At 43.4% G+C, this 25693-nt stretch overlaps 1 protein-coding gene across 2 annotated transcripts in view; it reads left to right on the top strand.

Annotated features, from left to right (window-relative positions):
- LOC126416621 (sodium-coupled monocarboxylate transporter 1-like) overlaps positions 1 to 25693 on the top strand; it is a 334959-nt gene that overhangs the window by 70897 nt on the left and 238369 nt on the right. For both annotated transcript variants that reach the window (XM_050084378.1, XM_050084377.1), the window contains exons 4-5: positions 10591 to 10656; positions 20386 to 20437. In XM_050084378.1, the coding sequence (XP_049940335.1) occupies positions 10591 to 10656; positions 20386 to 20437 (118 nt within the window). The remainder of the gene's footprint in view (positions 1 to 10590; positions 10657 to 20385; positions 20438 to 25693) is intronic.

Below are 25693 nucleotides of genomic sequence, written 5' to 3'. Positions count from 1 at the left end.
CAAAGTCTTCCCAAGATTTCTTCTTGGATGCTGTAATTATCTGCTTGGTTTTGTTTCTTTCTTCAACATAACTTTCTCTGTCTACCGGAGTTCTAGTATGTAGCCATTTTTGACACGCCTTCTTTTTCTTTTTACAGGCTGCCTTGACTGTGTCATTCCACCAAGCTGTTTGCTTCATCCTACCTTTACACACTACTGTTCCAAGACATTCTTTAGCCACTTCTAGTACTGTGTCCCTGTACCTTGTCCATTCCTTTTCCAATGACTGCAATTGATTACATTCAACTAACTGGTACCTTTCTGAGATCGCTGTTATGTACTTGTGCCTGATTTCCTTATCCTGAAGTTTCTCCACTCTTATCCTCCTACATATGGACCTGACCTCCTGCACTTTCGGCCTCACAATCCCAATTTCACTGCAGATTAAATAATGATCAGTGTCATCAAAGAATCCCCTCAATACACGTGTGTCCGTGACAGCCTTCCTGAATTCCTGATCTGTTATTATATAGTCAATAACAGATCTGGTTCCCCTGCCTTCCCAAGTATACCGGTGAATGTTCTTATGTTTAAAAAAGGAGTTTGTGATTACTAAGCCCATACTGGCACAGAAATCCAAGAGTTGTTTCCCGTTCCTGTTGGCCTCCATATCCTCTCCAAATTTACCCATAACCTTTTCATACCCTTCTGTTCGATTTCCAATCCTGGCGTTAAAATCACCCATGAGCAGAACACTGTCTTTGTCCTTTACTCTAACAACTATATCATTGAGTGCCTCATAAAAACTATCCATCTTATCTTGATCTGTCCCTTCACAATGCGAATATACTGACACAATCCTAATTTTCTTGCTAGACACTGTCAAATCTATCCACATCAGTCGTTCGTTTACATACCTTATTGCAACTACGTTGGGTTCCATTTCTTTCCTGATGTAAAGCCCTACACCCCATTGTGCTATTCCTGCTTTGACTCCTGACAGGTAGACCTTGTATTCTCCCACTTCCTCTTCTTTCTCACCCCTTACCCGAATGTCACTAACAGCTAAAACGTCCATCCCCATCTTCTTGCAGCGTCTGCCAGCTCTACCTTCTTCCCAGAGTAGCCCCCATTGATATTAATACCTCCCCATCTCATTACCATTTGTTTGCCAAGTCGTATCTTAGGAGTCCCTGGTTTGTCAGTTAGAGGTGGGACTCCGTCACCTCCAAAGGTCCGAGGCATTTTGCTCTGACTGTTGCCAGCATCATATTTAAAGTACCAGGGAAGCAGGTTGCTAGCCTTACTTGCCCCGAATCCCATTGGGTTTTACCCCTAACGGCTGAGGGACTAACCGGTGGATTTGGTAGTCTTTGCCGTATGCGCACATAGATGACCACAACTCAGGATATGTCCGAGATGCCCAGCCTTATTCCAAAGTAACTGGTATCCCGACTGTCGGGACCACTTACTTGGCCACTCATACGTTGCCCGTGGTTCATGAACTAGAACATGACTACAGGAACCCACACCATGAACCACCAATTCTTATAATTGTTTAATACATTAGCAGTCATATTGTGGGAAATTCTTAAGTATGAATAATGGACTGCAAATAGTCATAAAAGCAGTGAACAAAGAGATGATGCAATTCAGAGGCGTTTCTTCAGAGAACTGGCTGATACTCTGGATTCCAAAGTGGTGACCCAATACCTCATGCGGAAGATCGTTGGCTTGGTAGAGGCAGAATTTTATAACGTTTTAAAGAGTTGTTTGATGCGCTGGTAGAATTTTTGTTAGAGCTAAGCGACTCCTTCCTTGAGTTAGAAGATCCGGTTTGGCTGCAGGATTTTGGTTTGCTCGCAGACATCACTGAAAAGTATATTATGTTTAACTTGCAGCATCAAGATAAGAATAAAGATAATGGCGGAACAACTTCAGATAGTGTGATTCTTCAGTTTCTCCCGGCGTATTTGTTGCTCGAACAAAAATGGTTCAAATGGCTCTGAGCACTATGGGACTCAACTGCTGTGGTCATCAGTCCCCTAGAACTTAGAACTACTTAAACCTAACTAACCTAAGGGCATCACACACATCCATGCCCGAGGCAGGATTCGAACCTGCGACCGTAGTGGTCACGCGGTTCCAGACTGAAGCGCCTAGAACCGCACGGCCACACCGGCCGGCCTTAGATGCAGGAAATAACCCATTCACCCACACCTCTGTCTCCCTATCCAGCTATAAGAACCACAAGTTTCGATTTTTTAAATCGTGTGATAAAACTAAAAAACTTGTCTTATAAACAAAACAATAAAGCCACCCAGTTGCTACTGCCCTTACCCGTAACTGTATCACTTTGCTCTTGCTCAATAGACATCGGCAAAAGTCGGTGGTCCTCGTACTATGACGTCACGTTCTCAACTGCTGCCAGCTGCAACGTCCAGCAAGTTGCATTCTAGCTGCTCGGAGAGCATGTGTCCTGTATTAATTAATAAGGCACTTAGCGATGAATGAATGAAGATATTCCTGGCCCATCGAGCCTACTTACGATTCCGCGTTCCCGAAGTTCAAAGAGAAACAAAACTACACTACTGGCCATTAAAATTGCTACACCAAGAAGAAATGCAGATGATAAACGGGTATTCATTGGACAAATATATTATGCTAGAACTGACATGTGATTACATTTTCACGCAATTTGGGTGGATAGGTCCTGAGAAATCAGTACCCAGAACAACCACCTCTGGCCGTAATAACGGCCTTGGTACGCCTGGGCATTGAGTCAAACAGAGCTTCGATGGCGTGTACAGGTACAGCTGCCCATGCAGCTTCAACACGATACCACAGTTCATCAACAGTAGTGACTGGCGTATTGTGACGAGCCAGTTGCTCGGCCACCATTGACCAGACACTTTCAGTTGCTGAGAGATCTGGAAGATGTGCTGGCCAGGGCAGCAGTCGAACATTTTCTGTATCCAGAAAGGCGCGTACAGGAACTGCAACATGCAGTCGCGCATTATTCTGCTGAAATTTAGGGTTTCGCAGGGATCGAATGAAGGGTAGAGCCACGGGTCGTAACACATCTGAAATGTAACGTCCACTTTTCAAAGTGCCGTCAATGCGAATAAGAGGTGACCGAGACGCGTAACCAATGGCAACCCATACCATCACGCCGGGTGATACGCCAGTACGGCGATGACGAATACACGGATGCGACCATCATGATGCTGTAAACAGAACCTGGATTTATCCGAAAAAATGACGTTTTGCGATTCGTGCACCCAGGTTCGTCGTTGAGTACACCATCGCAGGAGCTCCTGTGTGTGATGCAGCGTCAGGGGTAACCGCAGCCATGGTCTCCGAGCTGATAGTCCATGCTGCTGCAAACGTCGTCGAACTGTTAGTGCAGGTGGTTGTTGTCTTGCAAACGTCCCCATCTGTTGACTCAGGGATCAAGAGGTGGCTGCACGATCCGTTACAGCCATGCGGATAAGATGCCTGTCATCTCGACTGCTAGTGATACGAGGCCGATGGGATCCAGCACGGCGTTCCGTATTACCCTCCTGAACCCACCGATTCCATATTCCGCTAACAGTCATTGGATCTCGACCTACGCGAGCAGCAATGTCGCGGTACGATAAACCGCAATCGCGATATGCTACAATCCGACCTTTATCAAAGTCGGAATCGCGATGGTACGCATTTCTCGTCCTTACACGAGGCATCACAACAACGTTTCACCAGGCAACGCCGGTCAACTGCTGTTTGTGTATGAGAAATCGGTTGGAAACTTTCCTCATGTCAGCACGTTGTAGGTGTCGCCACCGGCGCCAACCATGTGTGAATGCTCTGAAAAGCTAATCATTTGCATATCACAGCATCTTCTTCCTGTCAGTTAAATTTCGCGTGTGTACCATGTCATCTTCGTGGTGTAGTAATTTCAATGGCCAGTAGTGTACGTCTCACGTGTTAGCGGCAAGTTATACAGTAGTTATTTTGCGCTTTAAAGCATGAGTACTAGTTTAGATCCACTTGTTCCAGTGAGTTAAAAAAAAAATCACTGGGAGGCGCTGGAACATCGTTGCTGGAACGCCGTTCCTGCGCGCTGCGGACGAAATTAAATCCTATATGACTGTGATTCTGTTCCCCAATTCTGCCTTCACCAATACACTAACTTCCAATGCATGAATAAAAAATGAACGGGTTTCGATAAATAAACGGTACCCATGGGAAAAGGGAAGGTGGAGCACTGTGATTATCGTGTAAAAATCGAGTCGAGAGTTATGGCCGTTTCTCATATGCATGTATTCAAAAATTCGTTAGCAAGGGCTCACACGATTCACGGACAAATTAAAAACTATCGCAAAATTGACAGATAAATTTATAAAGTAGCACAACGGCCAATGTTAGTAGTCAACAGCTGAGGGCTTTCGTTAATCGAACGTACAATAATGCATTGACCACAATGTGCTCAATACCTGTACAGCTCAAGGCTGAGGCACAGTTATTCAACAAATGAAAAAGATAGGAAACATCAAATACAACTGTTGCGATAATTATTCAACTAGGTTCAAATGGCTCTGAGCACTATGGGACTTAACATCTGTGGTCATTAGTCCCCTAGAACTTAGAACTATTTAAACCTAACTAACGTAAGGACATCACACACATCCATGCCCGAGGCAGGATTCGAACCTGCGACCGTAGCAGTCGCGCGGTTCCGGACTGAGCGCCTAGAACCGCTAGACCACCGCGGCCGGTCCTATTCAACTAGGAAATACACAGAGTGCATTACGTGAAATTTCCCAAAGGATCTTTATACTCAGACCACAATGTGTATTTCAAAAGCTTACTAAATGTCATAATACCTCCGCAAATACAAGGACACATCAAACCAAGCGCTTTGAAACGCTGTTCTGAACAGTGTTGACCTTGAAGAAGCAGCCGTACGTATAGATGCTATTGAAACCACCATGTTTTGGCACTTGTGTACTAAACGACGCAAAAGATGAATGGCCGATGGTCGCGTCCACCTTATCCCGTCACTCACAGATGAGTGCCCCTCCGCATGCGGCACCAAACTGGCGAAAGTGCTCGTGACGTCACGTCACATGACTCGCGGAAAAAAAAAAAATCACGCGAGGTGCCCCCATTCTTTGGGTACGTCACAGATGCTACAACTTCCTAAGGACTTCTCTTTCTTCGTCTATTATCTCTACTAGTAAGAGAAAGAGGTTGTCCAGTGCCAAAAAGAGATAGAGATATGCACAGGCAGTGATCCTTAAATTGTTGGTCTCTGCATTGCTTGTCATCTGACAAAAGCTAGCCGATATCAGTGTCTTATGTCTCTGATATGAGTAAAGGTTACAGTTATAACAGTCACATACCGACTTACATAGTCACTGCATTTATATTTATCTGTCTTACTACGAGTATCTAAACATACGACGTTGTTTAAGGTTGTTATCAAAAATCTCGAAAACTTCTTGACCAATTTTCATGAAATTTTTACACGATGCTCTAATAAACATTAGAGTAACATGTGAAAATTTTAAGTAAATCGGTCAAGAACTTTTCAGATTTTTGGAAACAGCATTTCCCCTTCATACATAAATATATAACAAAAAAACGCTGTTTCCTTAAGTCTGAAAAGTTCTTCACCAAGTTACTTCAAAGTTTTCACATATAATCCTAGCAAAAATATAGACAGATATAGGCTACATATTTTAAGATACATATTACTATATATCTCTACCTATACTAATATGGAAAGACGAACTACTGTTTAGCCATTGTTTCCAAAAATCTCCGCCAGTTCTTGACCGATTTACTTCAAATTTTTACACGAAACTCTACTAAACGTTCAGCTGGATGTAGGCTATATATTTCTTAGACAACAACGTACAAGTTTTCTTTTAAAACCGACTATGACAATGAAAATGCCGAGCTGTCTGTGCTATGAAAACGTCCGGTCTTTTTTCTTTCCCGCAGTCAGTTTCAGAGACCCAGAACGAAGTGTTCAGATTAAAAAAATAGAAGACAGGGATTTAGTCTTTCACCCCTACACAATCTATATCTTTCACAATCTATACAGGGAAGAAGCAATGATGGAAATGAAAAAAATGTTCAAGGTTGGAATTAAAATCCAAGGTGAAAGGATATCAATGATAAGATTCGATAATGACATTTATATCCTAAGTGAAAATAAAGAAGAATTACAGGATCTGCTGAACGGAATGAACGGTCTATTGAGTAGAATTGAGCGTAAATCGAAGAAAGACGAAAGACAGCGAAATAACCAATCACGGACGGAGCAAGCAGGACATCAATAGCAGATTAGCCCTGGCAAAAAGAACATTCCTGGCCACTAGAAGTCTACTAGTATCAAACATAGGCATTAACTCTTAAATTGGTTTGAATAAAAATGATATACACAATAATGTGCTGTTTTCTTCTTCACAGTCGGTTTTAACAGTAAACTGGAAAGTTGTATTTATGGCTTATCGACCTATGATTGTCTGAAACTTTTGTAACTGTACCCACTCGCAGATTACAACTTTGGTAATGTTAGTGAAGCTATTATCCTCACAGATTCAGCAGTTGGAGCGGTCTCTTTCATATCCCGTATACCAATGATCCTAACCGATTGACACATTTACTTTCAGGAACTTCTTCCCCATCAAGTTTACTTTTGCAATAACAATAAATCAGAGAGAGGGGGCAAGAGGAGTTATGCAGAGAAGTACTGTAGGAGGGGTTGGAAATGGACAAAGAGAGGGGAAGGAGGACATGGACAGAGAGAAAGGGGACGAAAAGATGATGAGAGAAATATGGAGGGAGGAGATGGACGCAAAATGGGGGGGGGGAGGGGGGGGGGTAGGAGTAGGAGATGCATAAGGAGAGGAGGAGGAGATGGACAGAGAGATGGAAGATAAGGAGATTAGAAAGTACATCCATTTCCCATTCACATTTACCAATTGCATTGCTAGGTCCGCTAGTTTACGAACACTGGGGTTACAAAAAAACATGGGATACCTCTTAACATCGTGTCTGATCTATTTTTGCCCGGCATAGTGCAGCAACTCGACGTAGCATGGACTGAACAAGACGCTGGAAGTCCTCTGCAGAAATATTGAGCCACGTTGCCTCCGTTGCTGTCCGTAATTGCGAAGGTGTTGCGCCTGCAGGATTTTGCGTACGAACTGACCTCTCAGTTATGGCCAATAACTGATCGGTGGTATTCATGTCGGCGATCTGTGTGACCAAATCATCCATTCGCACTGTCCAGAACGTTCTTCTAACCAATCGTGAACAATTGTGGCCCAATGATACGGTGCACTGTCGTTCATAAAAATCCCATTGAAGCTTTGGAACATGAAGTACATCAATAGCTGCAAATGGTCGTCAAGTACCCGAATATAACCAGGACCCACTCGATCACACAGCCCATCCCATTATGGAGCCACCACCAGCTTTCACAGGGCCCTGTTGGCAACTTCTGTCCACGTCTTTGTGCGGTTGCGCCACACTAGAACCCAACCATCAGATCTTACCAACTGAAATTGGGGCTCATCTGACTGGGACACAGTTATCCAATTGTCTGGGGTTCAACCGACATGGACACGAGCCCAGGAGGGGCGCTGCAGGCGATTTCGTGCTGTTACCAAAGACACTCGTCGTCTGTTGCAATAACCCGTTAACGCCAAATTCTGCCGCACTGTCCTAACGAATAAGTCCCTCAAACGTCCCACCTTGATTTCTGCGGTTATTTCACGCATTTTTGCGTGTCTGTTAGCAGTGACAACTCTACACAAACGCCGCTGGTCTCGGTCGTTAAATGAGGGTCGTCGGTCGCTGTGTTTTCCATAGCGAGAAGTAATGCTTAAAATTTGGTATTCTCGGCACACTCTTGACACTGTGGATCTCAGACTATTGAATTCCCTAACGATTTCTGAAATGGAATGTCCCATGTGTCTAGATCCAACCGCCATTTCTTCTTGAAAGACTGTTAATTGTCATCATGCAGCCATAATCACGTCGGACACTACTCGACATAACTCACTGGAATGCAAATGACAGCGTTGTTTTTTTTCTTTACTGTGATTTCATTCCCCTGCCCCATATGGGCAGGGGAGGGCTGTCAGCGGAACAATCCGCCGCTCTTCACCCGAGTGACATGACAACTAAGACAAGAATAAAATGTTACATATAAGGCGATGAAAAAAGGAGGAGATAAAACAGAGTAAGGGGACATAATGGAGGTAAAAATACACTGAAATGGAGATGTTCGTGGGGGAACAATTAAAAAAGTCGTTATAAAATTAAATAACACAGTTGGTGATTCATAGAACACAAAAAAGATACTGAAGTCACGCGCACAGGTTAAAAGTTGGCCACAGTATTAGAAACACTCCAGAAAAACACACTTTAAACCCACTTTAAGCACACACGTTGAGGAATAAAACTGCCAGGTGGGACCTGCCGAGGGAGAGGCCTGAGAGGATGGAACAGGAGAGGAGAGCAAGGTGCAGCAGGGGAGGGGGCGGGATGAAAAGAGTAGGGGCGTCAGCGAGTGCACCAAGAAGCAGGAGACAGGTGGGGCAGGAGATGAAGAGGGAAGACAAGGCAGGAGGGAGCGCAGAGACATGGAAGGGGAGCACAGGAGAGGGAGGGGGCGTAGGGTGGGGGGGGGGAAGCGACTCAGGAGAAGGGAGGGGGAGGAGAGGGAGCCCTGAGGAGGAATATGGGGTCAGAGTTGGTAGGAAGAGTAGATGTCAGGGCGAAGCTCATCATCCGGGAGGGGTAGATGTTGGAAGTTGCGTTGGGAAAGGAGGCAGAGAGTGTGGAGATGGAGAGAGGATGGGATACAACGGTAAAGGGGCGGCAATGGGCTGGGGGTGGAGAGGAAGGGAGACATCAGGGGGTGAGACAGCTCCGCCAATGCACTGCTCTTTTATACCATGCGTACTTGATACTACCGCCATCTGTATATGTGCACATCCCTATCCCATGCATTTTGTCACCTGAGTGTATGAGAGCGCACTCTCTCGGGAATGAGTTTCTTCGATTTTGTGACTTATGTCTGATTAGGAAACGAAGAATGAAGCTCCTGCGAGCGAAACGATCAGCAATGACATCTATATTACTTGCTTATCCCATTTTTGGCTGTTCTTGCGACTATGTCACGATTTCCGAGAATATGGTTAGGCAAGAACCAAAGAGGACAGCTTAAATCGCTGCGAGCGAAATATTTAGCCGTCAATTCTGCAATTTCCGAGGGTCCACTCGTCCAGGGGAGAAGCTGGTGTCGGTGCCACTCTCAGTTTACTCTAGATGCACTGGCGGACTCGTGTCCTCCCTTGATAAAGTGGTGATTGGCTGTTCCATTTTGTTTATAGGTTCCTTTAATGGTATTCTATGGTACTGTGGCGAGGGTATATCGGTGTGTTCCGGGACTCTAAACACACACCTCCGAACATACAAAAAACTGTGTAATTTTGTGTTTTCTTCGTGTTAGTTAAAATCTAGCTATTGCTTGTGTGCTACCGAAGACACCATGCAGGGTCGTTACTAAGCACCTAAATTATACTGAGTGAGCAAATGCAGGGCATCAGCAAACATTTTGAAAAAGAAAGGGCAACCCAACAAACCAGTCACGTCGCAAAGTGTGTAGAGCGTTTACATTACGCGAAAATGAATTTTGGACTATAAAATCCAGCAGCAAAATTCAAACATGACCACCCCGAAGCGGTATTGAGAAACTGTTCTACGGCAAAAATCATATTTCGGTGCATATGTAAGAGGCATGCTGAAAATTAATACCTCCGAATTTTTCATGTATGAACTCATAAACCTTTTTTTAAATAAAACAAATCTTACTGCCGGTCTACATCTTTATTCTTCATGTCAACGTATTTATTTCTCAACAAGTCAGTCTGGTAACGAACACATATCTTCAAACGATAGACCAGGTTTTTTTATTCCGTCGCTGTAGTGTGATCGTTGACGTAGCCACATCACCAGCTCTGTTTGCACCGCTGCATCAATGTCAAAGGGAAATGATCGAAAGTGTTCTTTAAGTTTTGGAAACAGATGAAAGTGGCATGGGCCAACTCGGGGCTGTATGCAAGATAACCGATCACGGCGAAGCCAAGGCGTCGGATTATTCCCGGCATCGCAGAGTCCCTATATGGTCACACATTGCCACGCTGAAGAGCGGGGTACCCCATGCAAGGACAAACTGTTAGAATTTCCGCTTTCAGAAACCCAATTATAGAATGCTGTTTCTCATGCACCGACATAGTTACGCTACAAACCGCCATGTTACCCATTACAATTCAGAGACCCCAAGAGGCAGAGGGTTACGGCTAAGATCAGCGAAGCGAGAAAGTCGACCGAGTAAAATGAGTGTCGTGTAATACCTCAAACCGATACTGAGAAACGAAAAAAAAATTCGGAGGCATTACCTTTCAGGACGTTCTCGTAAATTTCATTATTTGGTCTTTGATGATGCAAAAAGGTATAATACCCTAGAAACGATAATACTGTTTCATAGAAACTATTACCAAATTAGAGATTTTTCACCTTCCGTTCGTTTTCTTCTTTCCACAGTACTTGGACATGAGGTTCGGCAGAAGCGCGAGACTTCTGGGTTCCTTCTTCTTCGTAACTTTTACGGTAAGTACTCTCAGGTATCGTGGTACACCTAAGACCATGTACGTAACGTTTTCTTGTGTTTATTTATCAGGCGCTTCACCGTATGGAAAATGATTTCTAAATTTCCTGTTGTTGCAATCAGTTATCCTCTATTAAGAAATTCTTATGGTATGCATTGTAGATCCCACTTTATAAGATAACTTTTCTTGTTTTGGTCCATACCACCTCCACCTAAAATGCGGAAGGTGAAGAGCGGGCAGCAGAAGAGATTTGTTTCATAGTAATGGGTGCTCATAGGTCTTAAGGTATGCATTTTAGAGCCCACTTTTACTAGACATTTCCCTTCGAATGGTCGTTCCTGTCATATACCTGAATATCAACCTGGGGCACCCTGTACAACAGCTACGCTTGTACACTCGACCGAGAACAACTTTCCACATTCATCAACAATTTAAAACAACATCACAGCCGAAGTGGCGTACGTACGTAAACATAAAAACTCGTAATGCGTAGTACGCAACGTTGCTGCACACTGATTAAATCGACACTGCAGCGGTATACTCGAAAATGGAATAGCAAAAATCAGCAGATCGTTTAATATAAATGACAGTGATTTAATGACAGTCAAGGTGGAATTGTAATCGCATAGAATTCTGGAAAAGGTTATGTGCTCCTGAGCGACGTATTATTTCTAGGAGATCGAAAATCTCTATTGTGAGAATAAAAACGAATTCTGCAGTCACAGGCCTTCTGAACGTCAGCTTGCTCTGTTCACACACGAAATAAAGAAGGAAGTAAAAGCGAACCCCATATTGATGCAATGTTAGTCAACCTTCGGAAAGCATTCGTCTTCAAGTAAATAAAAGAGTTACTTACAGAACATCAGAACAAACGTGCTTCGAACCACCAAATGGTTTTAGTACATCGTTTTTAATGGGAGACATTATCAGAAGCTAAATTACTGTCCGACAAATACCAAGAAATTTAGGCAGGACTTTCATTGGTGAAGATACATGTAAACGGCCCGGATGAAAACACTTTCACCCTCTGAAGCCAGTCACAGACGATACAGTTATTGTGTACAGAGAAGTTTGTGTACAGAGAGATCGTGGCGTTAGAAAATTGCTCCGAAGTGTAGGCAACGTTTATGATTAGCACTAATAGCAATGAGTGGCAGGTGAATCTCAATCCTGAGGAAATTAGATTAGAAAATAAGACGTTCAAGTGGTACAGAAGGTTGCTGTATGGGCAACAGAACAACTTAAGTTGGCCGAAGCAGAGAGTATATAAAACGCAGATTTGCGATAGCACGAAAAGCATTGCTCAACTTCTTAACACGTAATATAAATTTAAGGCTTACAAAGCCTATTCTGGAAATATTTGTTTAAAGCATGGCCTTGCACGCAAAATAAACGTGGGTGATAAGTAGTACAGAGAAGAAGAGAACGCAATCTTCCAAAATGTGGCGTTACAGAAGAATTATGAATATTAGGTGAATACATGCATTACTAATCAAGTAGTGAATCGAGTCTGGGAGAAAATACGTTTATGACACAACCTTACTAATTGAATGAGTCGGTTGATACGACATATCCTAAGGCATCAAGGAATAGTCAGTTTTTTTGCCCGCATCTCGTGGTCGTGCGGTAGCGTTCTCGCTTCCCACGCCCGGGTTCCCGGGTTCGATTCCCGGCGGGGTCAGGGATTTTCTCTGCCTCGTGATGGCTGGGTGTTGTGTGATGTCCTTAGGTTAGTTAGGTTTAAGTAGTTCTAAGTTCTAGGGGACTTATGACCACAGCAGTTGAGTCCCATAGTGCTCAGAGCCATTTGAACCATTTTTTTGAATAGTCAGTTTAGTTGTGGGTGGAAGGGAACAATGGGGAAGGGGGGGGGGGTAAAGATTGTAGAGAGAAACCAGAACTTGACTACAGTAAGCAGATTCAAATGGATATAATCTGCAAGGGTTATGCAGAGCCTAAGACTGCATCCAGCCAGGCGTCGGACTGACACCCATTATAATAAAAAATAGAAGACTCGATATCGTCACTTGCTTAAAAATACTTTTTCAGACGACAGTCAACAGCCGAAATCTATCGTATAAAATGCATTGACACAGTGCTGATATTTTATTTCGCATTTAATCTGACCCTCGTAATTGATGATGGGCGAAAAAGTACATGAAATGTAGACTGGTAACAGTTAGAAAATCGTTTCTGAAAATGATGAATATTTGAACTTCTAATACAAACTTAAGAGTTTAGAGTTCTCCTCTAATAGTACATGGTCCAGTAACATTCATGTGGCCACTTCTGAAAAGCCTGTTGCACCGCGGACGTGCAGGCAGAGAGTCGGTGAAATTCTGGAAGGTACCAACAGGGATGTGGAGACATGCCGACTCCAATGCCGTTGTCAGTTACGCCAGGTTTCACGTTTGAGACTCCATGGCGCGAGCAGCCCAATCGATGCGGTCCCTAGATTCTCAATTGGCTTTTAATCCGGGCAGTTTGTGGGCCAACGGACTACGATAAACTCATACTGGTGCTCTTCGAAACATGCACGTACGCTGCGAGCTATGTGACATTTTGTGTTGTCCTTCTGATATATGCCATCACGCCGAGGAAAAACAAACTGCATGTAGAGATAGACATGGTCCCCAGGGATAGATGCATACCGGTGTTGATCTGTTGTGCCCGCCAGAATGACGAGATCGCCCAGCGAATGCCACGCAATTATTAATCAGACCATAACGCTCCCTCCTGCGGTCTGAACACTTCCGGCGATTGTTGCAGGGCATTAAACGCTAGAGGACTCCCGTCTGAGAACGTCACTTGTCGCCATTCAGTTGATGTCCAGCTGCAGTACTGGGGTGCAAATTCCAGCCTTCATCGCCGATGAAGAGGAGTCAGCATTGGTGCATGTATCAAGCGGCTGCTGCAGAGACCCATACGCAGAAACGTTCGCTGAACGGTCGTTGGTAGACGGTTGGTTCATCTGGGTGACAGTTGCTCAATAGTTGCACGTCTATTTTCCTCTACAAATCTCCGCTGCCATCGTTCATCCCTCTCGTCTATGGCCCGTGACGGATTCAAGTTGGCCAGGGCTTTGGATAGCGACATTTTGCCATGGATGGTATGCGTTAACTACGGAGGCACACCAACAGTTTAGAAACTCAGCCGTTTCGGAGATACGTCCACCCTTGTCCCGAAAGGCAATGATTATTCCCTTTTGGATATCAGATAAATCGCTGCGTTTCTGCATTTAGACAACGACTGCACTGCTTCCCGTGTACCCTCCCCCCCCCCCCCCACCCCCATCCCCATCCCCGAAACGCTTTATATATCCACTATTGCTAATGTTACCACCTGCCGTCTGTCAGTGGTTATTGCATGTTGACGTCGAATATTATCAATGTGGCTGGACCGTGTATTTGTTTGTAATGTTGTACAGGAGTGGCAGGAGTCGATTCTGATCCCAATTTTTAAGAAAGGCGACAAAATGGATTGTAGTAATTATAGAGGGATATCGCTATTACCAGTATGTTCCAAAATTTTCTCGAATATTCTGCTAAGCAGGCTTACACCATATGAAGATGAAATCGTGGGGGATTACCAAGCTGGCTTTCGGAGGAACAGATCAACTATAGACCAAATATTCACCCTGCGCCAAATTTTGGAAAAGAAATGGGAATACAATAAACCAGTTCATAATCTTTTCATAGATCTCACAAAAGCATATGATTCAGTATTGCAGTCAAAATTGTACAGAATTCTTTTGGAATTTGGAATACCAAAGAAGTATGTTACTCTTATAGAAGCGAGTTTTAAAAACACAAAAGGTAGAGTACGCCTGGGGAAATTGGAGTCAGAAGAATTTGTAATAAAGAACAGACTTAAGCAGGGAGATGCCCTGTCTCCGCTACTTTTTAATTTAGTCCTAGAATATAATACGAATGGCAGCAGATAATTCAGAGGGTGTGGAGTTAAATGGAAATATTAAGATATTAGGGTATGCAGATGATCTAAACATAATTAGCAATAGGAAGGAATCTGTAACAGCAAATGCGAATGCGTTAATCAAGGCTAGTGAAGATGTTGGTCTAAGGATAAGTGAAGACAAAACTAAATACCTGGTTACTACTAGAATGCCAACAGCAGTAGATCAGGAAACGTTAAGAGTTGGAGACATGCAGTTTGAAAAAGTGAACAGATTTAAGTATCTAGGCGTGGTCATCACTTCGAGAAATGAGATAGAATCCGAACTGAAGAAGAGATTACGGGCTGGAAATGCGTGCTACTTCTCACTGAATAGATTACTTTCATCACAGATATTGTCTAGGAATTTAAACATTAGAATATACGAAACTATTATTACACCAGTTATGCGGTATGGGTGTGAGACTTGGTCTCTCACTGTGCAAAATGAAAAGCCGTTTCGAGTATTTTAAAACAAAATTTTGAGGAAAATTTTCGGAGCAAAAAGGGATGACATTAGCGGAGAGTAGCGAAAACTGCATAACGAAGAGGTTCACGAACTCTATTCAAGCCCTGACATAATCAGTATTATTAAATCACGTAGGCTCCGATGAGCTGGTCACGTAGCTCGAATGGATGAGGGCAGGGCAACGCGCAGAGTACTGGTAGGGCACATAGAGGGAAAACGTCCTGTGGGGACACCGAGGCGTAGATGGGAGGACAATGTGAAGGCTGATTTGAGGAGCCTGGGTATTGAAGGTGAATGGAAGGAAATAGCCCAAGATAGGGACAGATGGAGAAAATACGTTGTTGCGGTATGACCAGTGAGTGAGTGAGTGTGAGTAGAGAATATTGTATACAAGAGAAAGGTGAATTATAAACAGTTCGGACAGTAAGAGAATTGAAGTTCCCGAAATATGATACTGCATAAGAACGCTGAAGATGTGATAGGTATACTGAGTAACTAATGAAGAGCTACTGGATATAACTGGGGAGAAAAAGTCTTTATGGCACAACCTGACTAAAGAAGGTAAAGTCTTATAGAACACATCCTCATGTATCAAAGCATTTTTAATTTCGTCTTGGAGAGAAGCGTGAAATGGAGAGGGACAAAAATTATAGTGGGAGACTAAAACTCGACTGCAGTACTACGGTAAGCTTGCTATAAGGGTAGAGATGAACAGGCTTGCACGGGCTAGACTAGCCGTGAGCGCTGCGTCATGCAGGTCTTCGAACTCAAGTCCACAATGTACACTGCCTGGCAGGAAACAGTGAAATGCCCAGAAGCGGAGGAGGAAACTAAATGAAATTTCACGGATTGAAAGGGTATGAGAAGTTATTGCAGTGAACCAGTATTACAAGGAACTTTGCAGCATGAGCTCACTAATCAGTGTTACGCTGCATCCCTTCTAGCCTGGATTCATGCACTGAAAGTGGTGTCATAAGGCCAGTGTACCGTCTCCTGAGGCAAGTTGGCCAAGAACTGCTCTGATTGGTCCTTGATATCCCGGTCACGGGCTCTGTGACGATCTTCTGAGCGCATCACTCTTCTTTTTTTTTGTCTGGTAGCATAATTATGTATATACTTTTGCATAAGGCTTCATTTTTTACCGTCATTTTATACGATAGATTTCGGCTGTTGACTGTCGTCTGAAAAAGTATTTTTAAGCAAGTGACGATATCGAGTCTTCTATTTTTTATTATAATGGGTGTCAGTCCAACGCCTGGCTGGATGCAGTCTTAGGCTCTGCATAACCTTTGCAGATTATATCCATTTGAACCTGCTTACTGTAGTCAAGTTCTGGTTTCTCTCTACAATCTTTACCCTCCCCCCCCCCCCCTTCCCCATTCTTCCCTTCCACCCACAACTAAACTGATTATTCCTTGATGCCTTAGGATGTGTCGTATCAACCGACACATTCAATTAGTAAGGTTGTGTCATAAACGTATTTTCTCCCAGACTCGATTCACTACTTGATTAGTAATGCATGTATTCACCTAATATTCATAATTCTTCTGTAGCGCCACATTTTGGAAGATTGCGTTCTCTTCTTCTCTGTACTACTTATCACCCACGTTTATTTTGCGTGCAAGGCCATGCTTTAAACAAATGTTTCCAGAATAGGCTTTGTAAGTCTTAAATTTATATTACGTGTTAAGAAATTGAGCAATGCTTTTCGTGCTATCGCAAATCTGCGTTTTATATATTCTCTGCTTCGGCCAACTTAAGTTGTTCTGTTGCCCAAACAGCAACCTTCAGTACCACTTGAGCGTCTTATTTTCTAATCTAATTTCCTCAGGATAGAGATTCACCTGCCACTCATTGCTATTAGTGCTAATCATAAACGTTGCCTACACTTCGGAGCAATTTTCTAACGCCACGATCTCTCTGTACACAAACTTCTCTGTACACAATAACTGTATCGTCTGTGACTGGCTTCAGAAGGTGAAAGTGTTTTCATTCGGGCCGTTTACATGTATCTTCACCAATGAAAGTCCTGCCTAAATTTCTTGGTATTTGTCGGACAGTAATTTAGCTTCTGATAATGTCTCCCATTAAAAACGATGTACTAAAACCATTTGGTGGTTCGAAGCACGTTTGTTCTGATGTTCTGTAAGTAACTCTTTTATTTACTTGAAGACGAATGCTTTCCGAAGGTTGACTAACATTGCATCAATATGGGGTTCGCTTTTACTTCCTTCTTTATTTCGTGTGTGAACAGAGCAAGCTGACGTTCAGAAGGCCTGTGACTGCAGAATTCGTTTTTATTCTCACAATAGAGATTTTCGATCTCCTAGAAATAATACGTCGTTCACGAGCACATAACCTTTTCCAGAATTCTATGCGATTACAATTCCACCTTGACTGTCATTAAATCACTGTCATTCGTATTAAACGATCTGCTGATTTTTGCTACTCTATTTTCGAGTACACCGCTGCAGTGTCGATTCAATCAGTGTGCAGCAACGTTCTGTACTACGCATTACGAGTTTTTATGTTTACGTACGTACGCCACTTCGGCTGTGATGTTGTTTTAAATTGTTGATGAATGTGGAAAGTTGTTCTCGGTCGAGTGTACTAGCGTAGCGGTTGTACAGGGTGCCCCAGGTTCATATTCAGGTATATGACAGGAACGACCATTCGAAGGAAAATGTCTAGTAAAAGTGGGCTCTAAAATGCATACCTTAAGACCTATGAGCACCCATTACTATGAAACAAATCTCTTCTGCTGCCCGCTCTTCACCTTCCGCATTTTGGGCGGAGGTGGTATGGACCAAAACAAGAAAAGTTATCTTATAAAGTGGGATCTACAATGCATACCATAAGAATTGTATGACGTCAATTCAAATGGCTCTGAGCACTATGGGACTTAACGTCTGAGGTCATCAGTCATCTAGAACTTAGAAATACTCAAACCTAACTAACCTAAGTACATCACACACATCCATGCCCCAGGCAGGATTCGAAGCTACGGCTGTAGAGGTCGCGCGGTTCCAGTCTGTAGCGCCTAGAACCGCTCGGCCACTCCGGCCGGCATACACATTAATTCTTAAATAGTTAGATACGAATGCCAAATAACCTATAAAGTTACCGTTTCCATTTCATTAGGACATTATTGTGGTCTTAGTAGGAAAAATGATTTGCGGCTGCTATCCACGCTGGTTTATCCTGTACAAATAACGTCATCTCTCCGTCAACCAGTTCCTTCTTTTAGTAAATGGGGGCCGTAAATTTCTTTTCTTCTCGATTTGATTCTTCATTATTTATCCGCTTTGTACGTCTAACCTTCAACATTTTTCAGTACCACCACATTACAAAAGCCTCTAGTTTTTCATTAAGATACAGCAAAGACCCATGAATTACGTAACTAATTGCATTCAACAAAATACTTGCTCAACATTCCTTAATGTTTATTACAGTGAAAACGTCCATGATGCATACTTCACTCCTGAAACATCACACAGGATGTCGTTAAGCCATACTGTCCATAGTGGTCTTTCTTTCAGTAGTGCGAAGTCTGCATGACGTCAAGGAGAGCATCTAGAAAGACTGGAATGAAGGGAGTGGGTTAAGGGCAAGCTGCAAATGTGATGTTGTCTACGTAAATTTCAAATTATATTTTGCTGTAAGGTTCCACTCAGTTACAAATACATATATGTGAAAGAAATTTCATAGTTCTCTTCCATCCCGTTTCTTAGGCTTACCTCAAATTCGACCCAAAATATTATGGTATTCATTCAATGATCATTTACCAACGTACATTTTTCTACTTTCATATCCTTTGCGGGAGAGGTAAAATGGGATTTAACTGCATAAAAAGAAAGAAAATAACAGAATAAGAATAATTCTCATGCTTTCTCACGTACCAGTATAAAATATTTAAAACATGTTTAGTTTCCACCACTGCAGTAAAGACGATACAGGGCTATTACAAATGATTGAAGCGATTTCATAAATTCACTGTAGCTCCATTCATTGACATAAGGTCACGACACATTACAGATACGTAGAAAAACTCATGAAGTTTTGTTCGGCTGAAGCCACACTTCAGGTTTCTGCCGCCAGAGCGCTCGAGAGCGCAGTGAGACAAAATGGCGACAGGAGCCGAGAAAGCGTATGTCGTGCTTGAAATGCACTCACATCAGTCAGTCATAACAGTGCAACGACACTTCAGGACGAAGTTCAACAAAGATCCACCAACTGCTAACTCCATTCGGTGATGGTATGCGCAGTTTAAAGCTTCTGGATGCCTCTGTAAGGGGAAATCAACGGGTCGGCCTGCAGTGAGCGAAGAAACGGTTGAACGCGTGCGGGCAAGTTTCACGCGTAGCCTGCGGAAGTCGACGAATAAAGCAAGCAGGGAGCTAAACGTACCACAGCCGACGGTTTGAAAAATCTTACGGAAAAGGCTAAAGCAGAAGCCTTACCGTTGACAATTGCTACAAGCCCTGACACCCGATGACAAAGTCAAACGCTTTGAATTTTCGGCGCGGTTGCAACAGCTCATGGAAGAGGGTGCGTTCAGTGCGAAACTTGTTTTCAGTAATGAAGCAACATTTTTGCTTAATGGTGAAGTGAACAGACACAATATGCGAATCTGGGCGGTAGAGAATCCTCACACATTCGTGCAGCAAATTCGCAATTCACCAAAAGTTAACGTGTTTTGTGCAATCTCACGGTTTAAAGTTTACGACCCCTTTTTCTTCTGCGAAAAAAAGTTACAGGACACGTGTATCTGGACATGCTGGAAAATTGGCTCATGCCATAACTGGAGACCGACAGCGCCGACTTCATCTTTCAACAGGATGGTGCTCCACCACACTTCCATCATGATGTTCGGCATTTCTTAAACAGGAGATTGGAAAACCGATGGATCGGTCGTGGTGAAGATCATGATCAGCAATTCATGACATGGCCTCCACGCTCTCCCGACTTAATCCCATGCGATTTCTTTCTGTGGGGTTATGTGAAAGATTCAGTGTTTAAACCTCCTCTATCAAGAAATGTGCCAGAACTGCGAGCTCGCATCAACGATGCTTTCGAACTCATTGATGGGGACATGCTGCGCCGAGTGTGGGAGGAACTTGATTATCGGCTTGATGTTTGCCGAATCACTAAAGGGACACATATCGAACATTTGTGAATGCCTAAAAAAACTTTTTGAGTTTTTGTATGTGTGTGCAAATCATTGTGAAAATATCTCAAATAATAAAGTTATTGTAGAGCTGTGAAATCGCTTCAATCATTTGTAATAACCCTGTATATCCCTTGTTTCAGCTGGTGTGGATTCCCATAGTGATCTACGTTCCTGCTGTAGCGTTCAACCAAGGTAAGTCGAAGTCCCGTAACGTCAAACACGCTTCACTTTTATTTAAGAAGCTATCTTAATGTAGTGGATTCAATATTCTTGTTAATATTCGCTTGCGACGCTCATTATGTGATATCCAATAAGCATTACATCTGGAGTTCACAATTTTGTAGATTGCAGCTGCACCACAGACAACCAACTCAAACGGGTCGGTTGTCTAGAAGTGTTACTGAACTGCTGACATTCACTACTTGTTGAGAAAATTGGTCATAAACGATCTGTTTTTGTCCCAGATGGATTGCATGCAGTCCAAATATTTCCTATAATAATATAGAAACGTTAGTGAAAACTGCAGCGCTAAGTAGGATACATGTGAATGAAACGTTTAGCAGATTATTTCGAAATAAATTCGCCGACTGCAGATAACTAGTCATTAGCAATGAAGGTAGAGATATACTACCTGTTACTGACCTACCAAAATTTGCGCTGGACCGGGACTCGAACCCAGATTCCCCGCTTATTGCAAACAGTCTCCTTAACCCTTTGTTTTTCCTTCAACTCCAAAATTTTGGGTACAGTTTTAATTCACATTATCTCTGTTATAGAGAACACATGGTAAATAATTTAAATAACATCAATCACATCAACATGAAATGAAATTTGAGCACGTTTATTTCTTGCGTCCTTCTTCCAACACACAACTGAACTCAAAACACCCAAGAACAAATAAGAGAATGGAAACTGCGATTATTTTATTGCTTAGATAACGACGACACAGTCGAAGGAACTCGAAGTAATGATGTAAACAAATACTATACGCCATTCCAAGCGCACTTCACATCTGCCGGCAGTGTTCAATAACCATTTCGCCCCATGTCAAAGTCAACACGGGGATCGTCCCCTGCCCAGTATTCCCCACTGTTAGGGAGGTTTCCGAGGACACTACACAGATAATTTGCGAAGAGTCGTTGATACAGAAGAGCGCTCTCAAGTGTGCTATGATAGTCTTGGAGATATTTCCGATAGTCAAGAACCAACTCCTCATCATCTCGAAATAAGTAGTAAATAGACATGCCTTCAAACCATGTGAGAGAGTGAATCTTTGCGGTCGGGAAGTAAGTAGTGCCTCCAAGCATAGGAGGAGCAATTGTTTGAGGCGGGATGCGAAGATAGCAGGCGATGCTCTTCTGCACCAGCATCCATATATCAAACGCTGATCCACGTGATAGACGATGTTCGTCAGTGTCTGGCAGGTGACACTGCGAGCAGACGGGAGAATCTGTTCGCCCAGTAGTGTGCAACCTGTGTCACGCCACGTATTTCTGGTTAACCACATGGTACGACATTGCTTGAACCCGTGTAGGGAGGAAAACCTGTTAGATTGTCTATCAGTTCTCTTTTAATATTCAATACGGTTTTATACTTTTTGATACTACGTAAGATAGGAGGTTAGCATTAATTACGAGGGCAGTTCAATAAGCAATGCAACACATTTTTTTTCTCTGCCAATTTTGGTTGAAAAAACCGGAAATTTCTTGTGGAATATTTTCAAACATTCCCGCTTCGTCTCGCTATAGTTTCACTGACTTCCGACAGGCGGCAGCGCTGTACGGAGCTGTTAAAATGGCGTCTGTAACGGATGTGCGTTGCAAACAACGGGCAGTGATCGAGTTTCTTTTGGCGGAAAACCAGGGCATCTCAGATATTCATAGGCGCTTGCAGAATGTCTACGGTGATCTGGCAGTGGACAAAAGCACGGTGAGTCGTTGGGCAAAGCGTGTGTCATCATCGCCGCAAGGTCAAGCAAGACTGTCTGATCTCCCGCGTGCGGGCCGGCCGTGCACAGCTGTGACTCCTGCAATGGCGGAGCGTGCGAACACACTCGTTCGAGATGATCGACGGATCACCATCAAACAACTCAGTGCTCAACTTGACATCTCTGTTGGTAGTGCTGTCACAATTGTTCACCAGTTGGGATATTCAAAGGTTTGTTCCCGCTGGGTCCCTCGTTGTCTTACCGAACACCATAAAGAGCAAAGAAGAACCATCTGTGTGGAATTGCTTGCTCGTCATGTGGCTGAGGGTGACAATTTCTTGTCAAAGATTGTTACAGGTGATGAAACATGGGTTCATCACTTCGAACCTGAAACAAAACGGCAATCAATGGAGTGGCGCCACACCCACTCCCCTACCAAGAAAAAGTTTAAAGCCATACCCTCAGCCGGTAAAGTCATGGTTACAGTCTTCTGGGACGCTGAAGGGGTTATTCTGTTCGATGTCCTTCCCCATGGTCAAACGATCAACTCTGAAGTGTATTGTGCTACTCTTCAGAAATTGAAGAAACGACTTCAGAGTGTTCGTAGGCACAAAAATCTGAACGAACTTCTCCTTCTTCATGACAACGCAAGACCTCACACAAGTCTTCGCACCCGAGAGGAGCTCACAAAACTTCAGTGGACTGTTCTTCCTCATGCACCCTACAGCCCCGATCTCGCACCGTCGGATTTCCATATGTTTGGCCCAATGAAGGACGCAATCCGTGGGAGGCACTACGCGGATGATGAAGAAGTTATTGATGCAGTACGACGTTGGCTCCGACATCGACCAATGGAATGGTACCGTGCAGGCATACAGGCCCTCATTTCAAGGTGGCGTAATGCCGTAGCATTGAATGGAGATTACGTTGAAAAATAGTGTTGTGTAGCTAAAAGATTGGGGAATAACCTGGTGTATTTCAATGCTGAATAAAACAACCCCTGTTACAGAAAAAAAATGTGTTGCATTACTTATTAAACTGCCCTCGTATTTTCGTTACGTATGTGAGACCGTCAGTAGCAGAGTATCTTATAGGAGGCCAAAATAAAAGGTTTGTTTTCAATTTAAATGAGCTCCACGCTCTCTACAAGATTATCATAACTGGTTTTCATCTGAATACAGTCAATGCCGAAGTTCACAGACCTACGACAAATGGTATCTCTGAATGTATTTGAACTCTAACAAAATTAACTCATGGAACTCTTCTGATTTAAATTAAATAATGTTTTAAAATGATTTTATCACTTCTGCTCTTGAGGAAAGCTGTAAGAAAAGTTAATAATAAGTCCACCGCTTAATGGCGGCCACTTTCCAGTCAGCAATCGCTGCTTTCGTCTTCTTGATAGCTGAAAATGCTAATTATTCTCTCTTTTCAATTAAGACATTGCGATTAGTGGCTGGCATGTTCTTGAAATAATGCAATGAACTCACTTTCACACATATATTTCCATCAATAACCTGATACACACCTTTTTTATCGTCTAGTCGAAAGAACAAAAAGAACATCTGCTAGCGTTGAACGCTACACACAATATCTGTCTAACAATAGTAACACGAGAATCAGAAACAGCAGAAGAATGAGTAATAACTTATCATTTCCATCTTCTATAGTTATACAAAGATACACAACTGGCCATTAAAATTGCTACAGAAGCGAAATTTAACCGACAGGAAGAAGATGCTGTGATATGCAAATGATTAGCTTTTCAGAGTATTCACTCAAAGTAGGCACCGGTGGCGACACCTACAACGTGCTGACATGAGGAAATATTACAACCGGTTTCCCATACACAAATGGCAGTTAACCGGCGTTGCCTGATGAAACGTTGTTGTGATGCCTCGTGTAAGGAGGAGAAATGCGTACCATCGCGATTCCGACTTTGATAAAGGTCGGATTGTAGCCTATCGCGATTGCGATTTATCGTATCGCGACATTGCTGCTCGCGTTGGTAGAGATCCAATAACTGTTTCTGCAATCGGTGGGTTCAGGGGGTAATAAGGAACGCCATGCTGGATCCCAACGGCCTCGTATCACTAGCAGTCGAGATGACAGGCATCTTATCCGCATGGCTGTAACGGATCGTGCAGCCACGTCTCGATCCCTGAGTCAACAGATGGGAACGTTTTCAAGACAACAACCATCTGCACGAACAGTTGGACGACGTTTGCAGCAGCATGGACTACCAGCTGGGAGACCATGGCTGCGGTTACCTTAACGCTGCATCACAGACAGGAGCGCCTGCGATGGTGTACTCAACGACGAACCTGGGTGCACGAATGGCATAACGTCATTTTTTCGGATGAATCCAGGTTTTGTTTACAGCATCATGATTGTCGCATCCGTGTTTGGCGACATCGCAGTGAACGCACATTGGAACTGTGTATTCGTCATCGCCATACTGGCGTATCACCCGGCGTGATGGTATGGGGTGCCATTGGTTACACGTCTCGGTCATCTCTTGTTCGCATTGACGGCACTTTGAACAGTGTACGTTACATTTCAGATGTGTTATGACTCGTGGCTCTACCCTTCATTCGATCGCTGCGAAACCCTACACTTCAGCAGTATAATGCACGACCGCATGTTGCAGGTCCTGTACGGGTCTTTCTGGATACAGAAAATGTTCGACTTCTGGCCTGGCCAGCACATTCTCCAGATCTCTCACCAATTGAAAACGTCTGATCAATGGTGGCCGAACAACTGGATCGTCACAATACGCCAGTCACTACTCTTGATGAACTGCGGTATCGTGTTGAAGCTGCATGGGCAGCTGTACGTGTACACGCCATCCAAGCTCTGTTTGACTCAATGCCCAGGCGTATCAAGGCCGTTATTACGGCCAGAGGTGGTTGTTCTGGGTACTGATTTCTCAGGATCTGTGCACCCAAATTTCGTGAAAATGCAATTACATATCAGTTCTAGTATAATATATTTGTTCAATGATTACCTGTTTATCATCTGCATTTCCTCTTGGTGTAGCAATTTTAATGGCAAGTAGTGTATAAATATTTTATTTCGCCCTATTCTTTACTGTGATATTGTTTATCATCGTCATTGTCTTTCCCTACCGTTGAATCGACGTTATATTTTTTGTAAATTATTTTTTTCACAATTGGCTTTCAGTCTGGTCTGATCGGTTCACAATGTTCAAATGTGCGTGAAATCTTATGGGACTTAACTGCTAAGGTCATCAGTCTCTTAGCTTACACACTACTTAAGCTAAATTATCCTAAGGAGAAACACACACACACACACACCCATGCCCGAGGGAGGACTCGAACCTCCTCCGGAACCAGCCGCACAGTCCATGACTGCAGCGTCTTAGACCGCTCGCCTAATCCTGCGCGGCCAGTCTGTTTGGTCTTATTCAGTATTTTTATACACACTTCACACGTATTATTCTTAAACATCGGAAGAGGGACACTACAATTGCTCTCCACGCCGCAGCCCATAGCGCAGCA

This window comes from Schistocerca serialis, chromosome 8 (genome assembly GCF_023864345.2).
Source record: "Schistocerca serialis cubense isolate TAMUIC-IGC-003099 chromosome 8, iqSchSeri2.2, whole genome shotgun sequence".
Classification (NCBI taxonomy): domain Eukaryota; kingdom Metazoa; phylum Arthropoda; class Insecta; order Orthoptera; family Acrididae; genus Schistocerca; species Schistocerca serialis.
The sequence above is the reverse complement of the archived record's forward strand: the minus strand, read 5'-3'. Positions and strand labels throughout refer to the sequence as shown.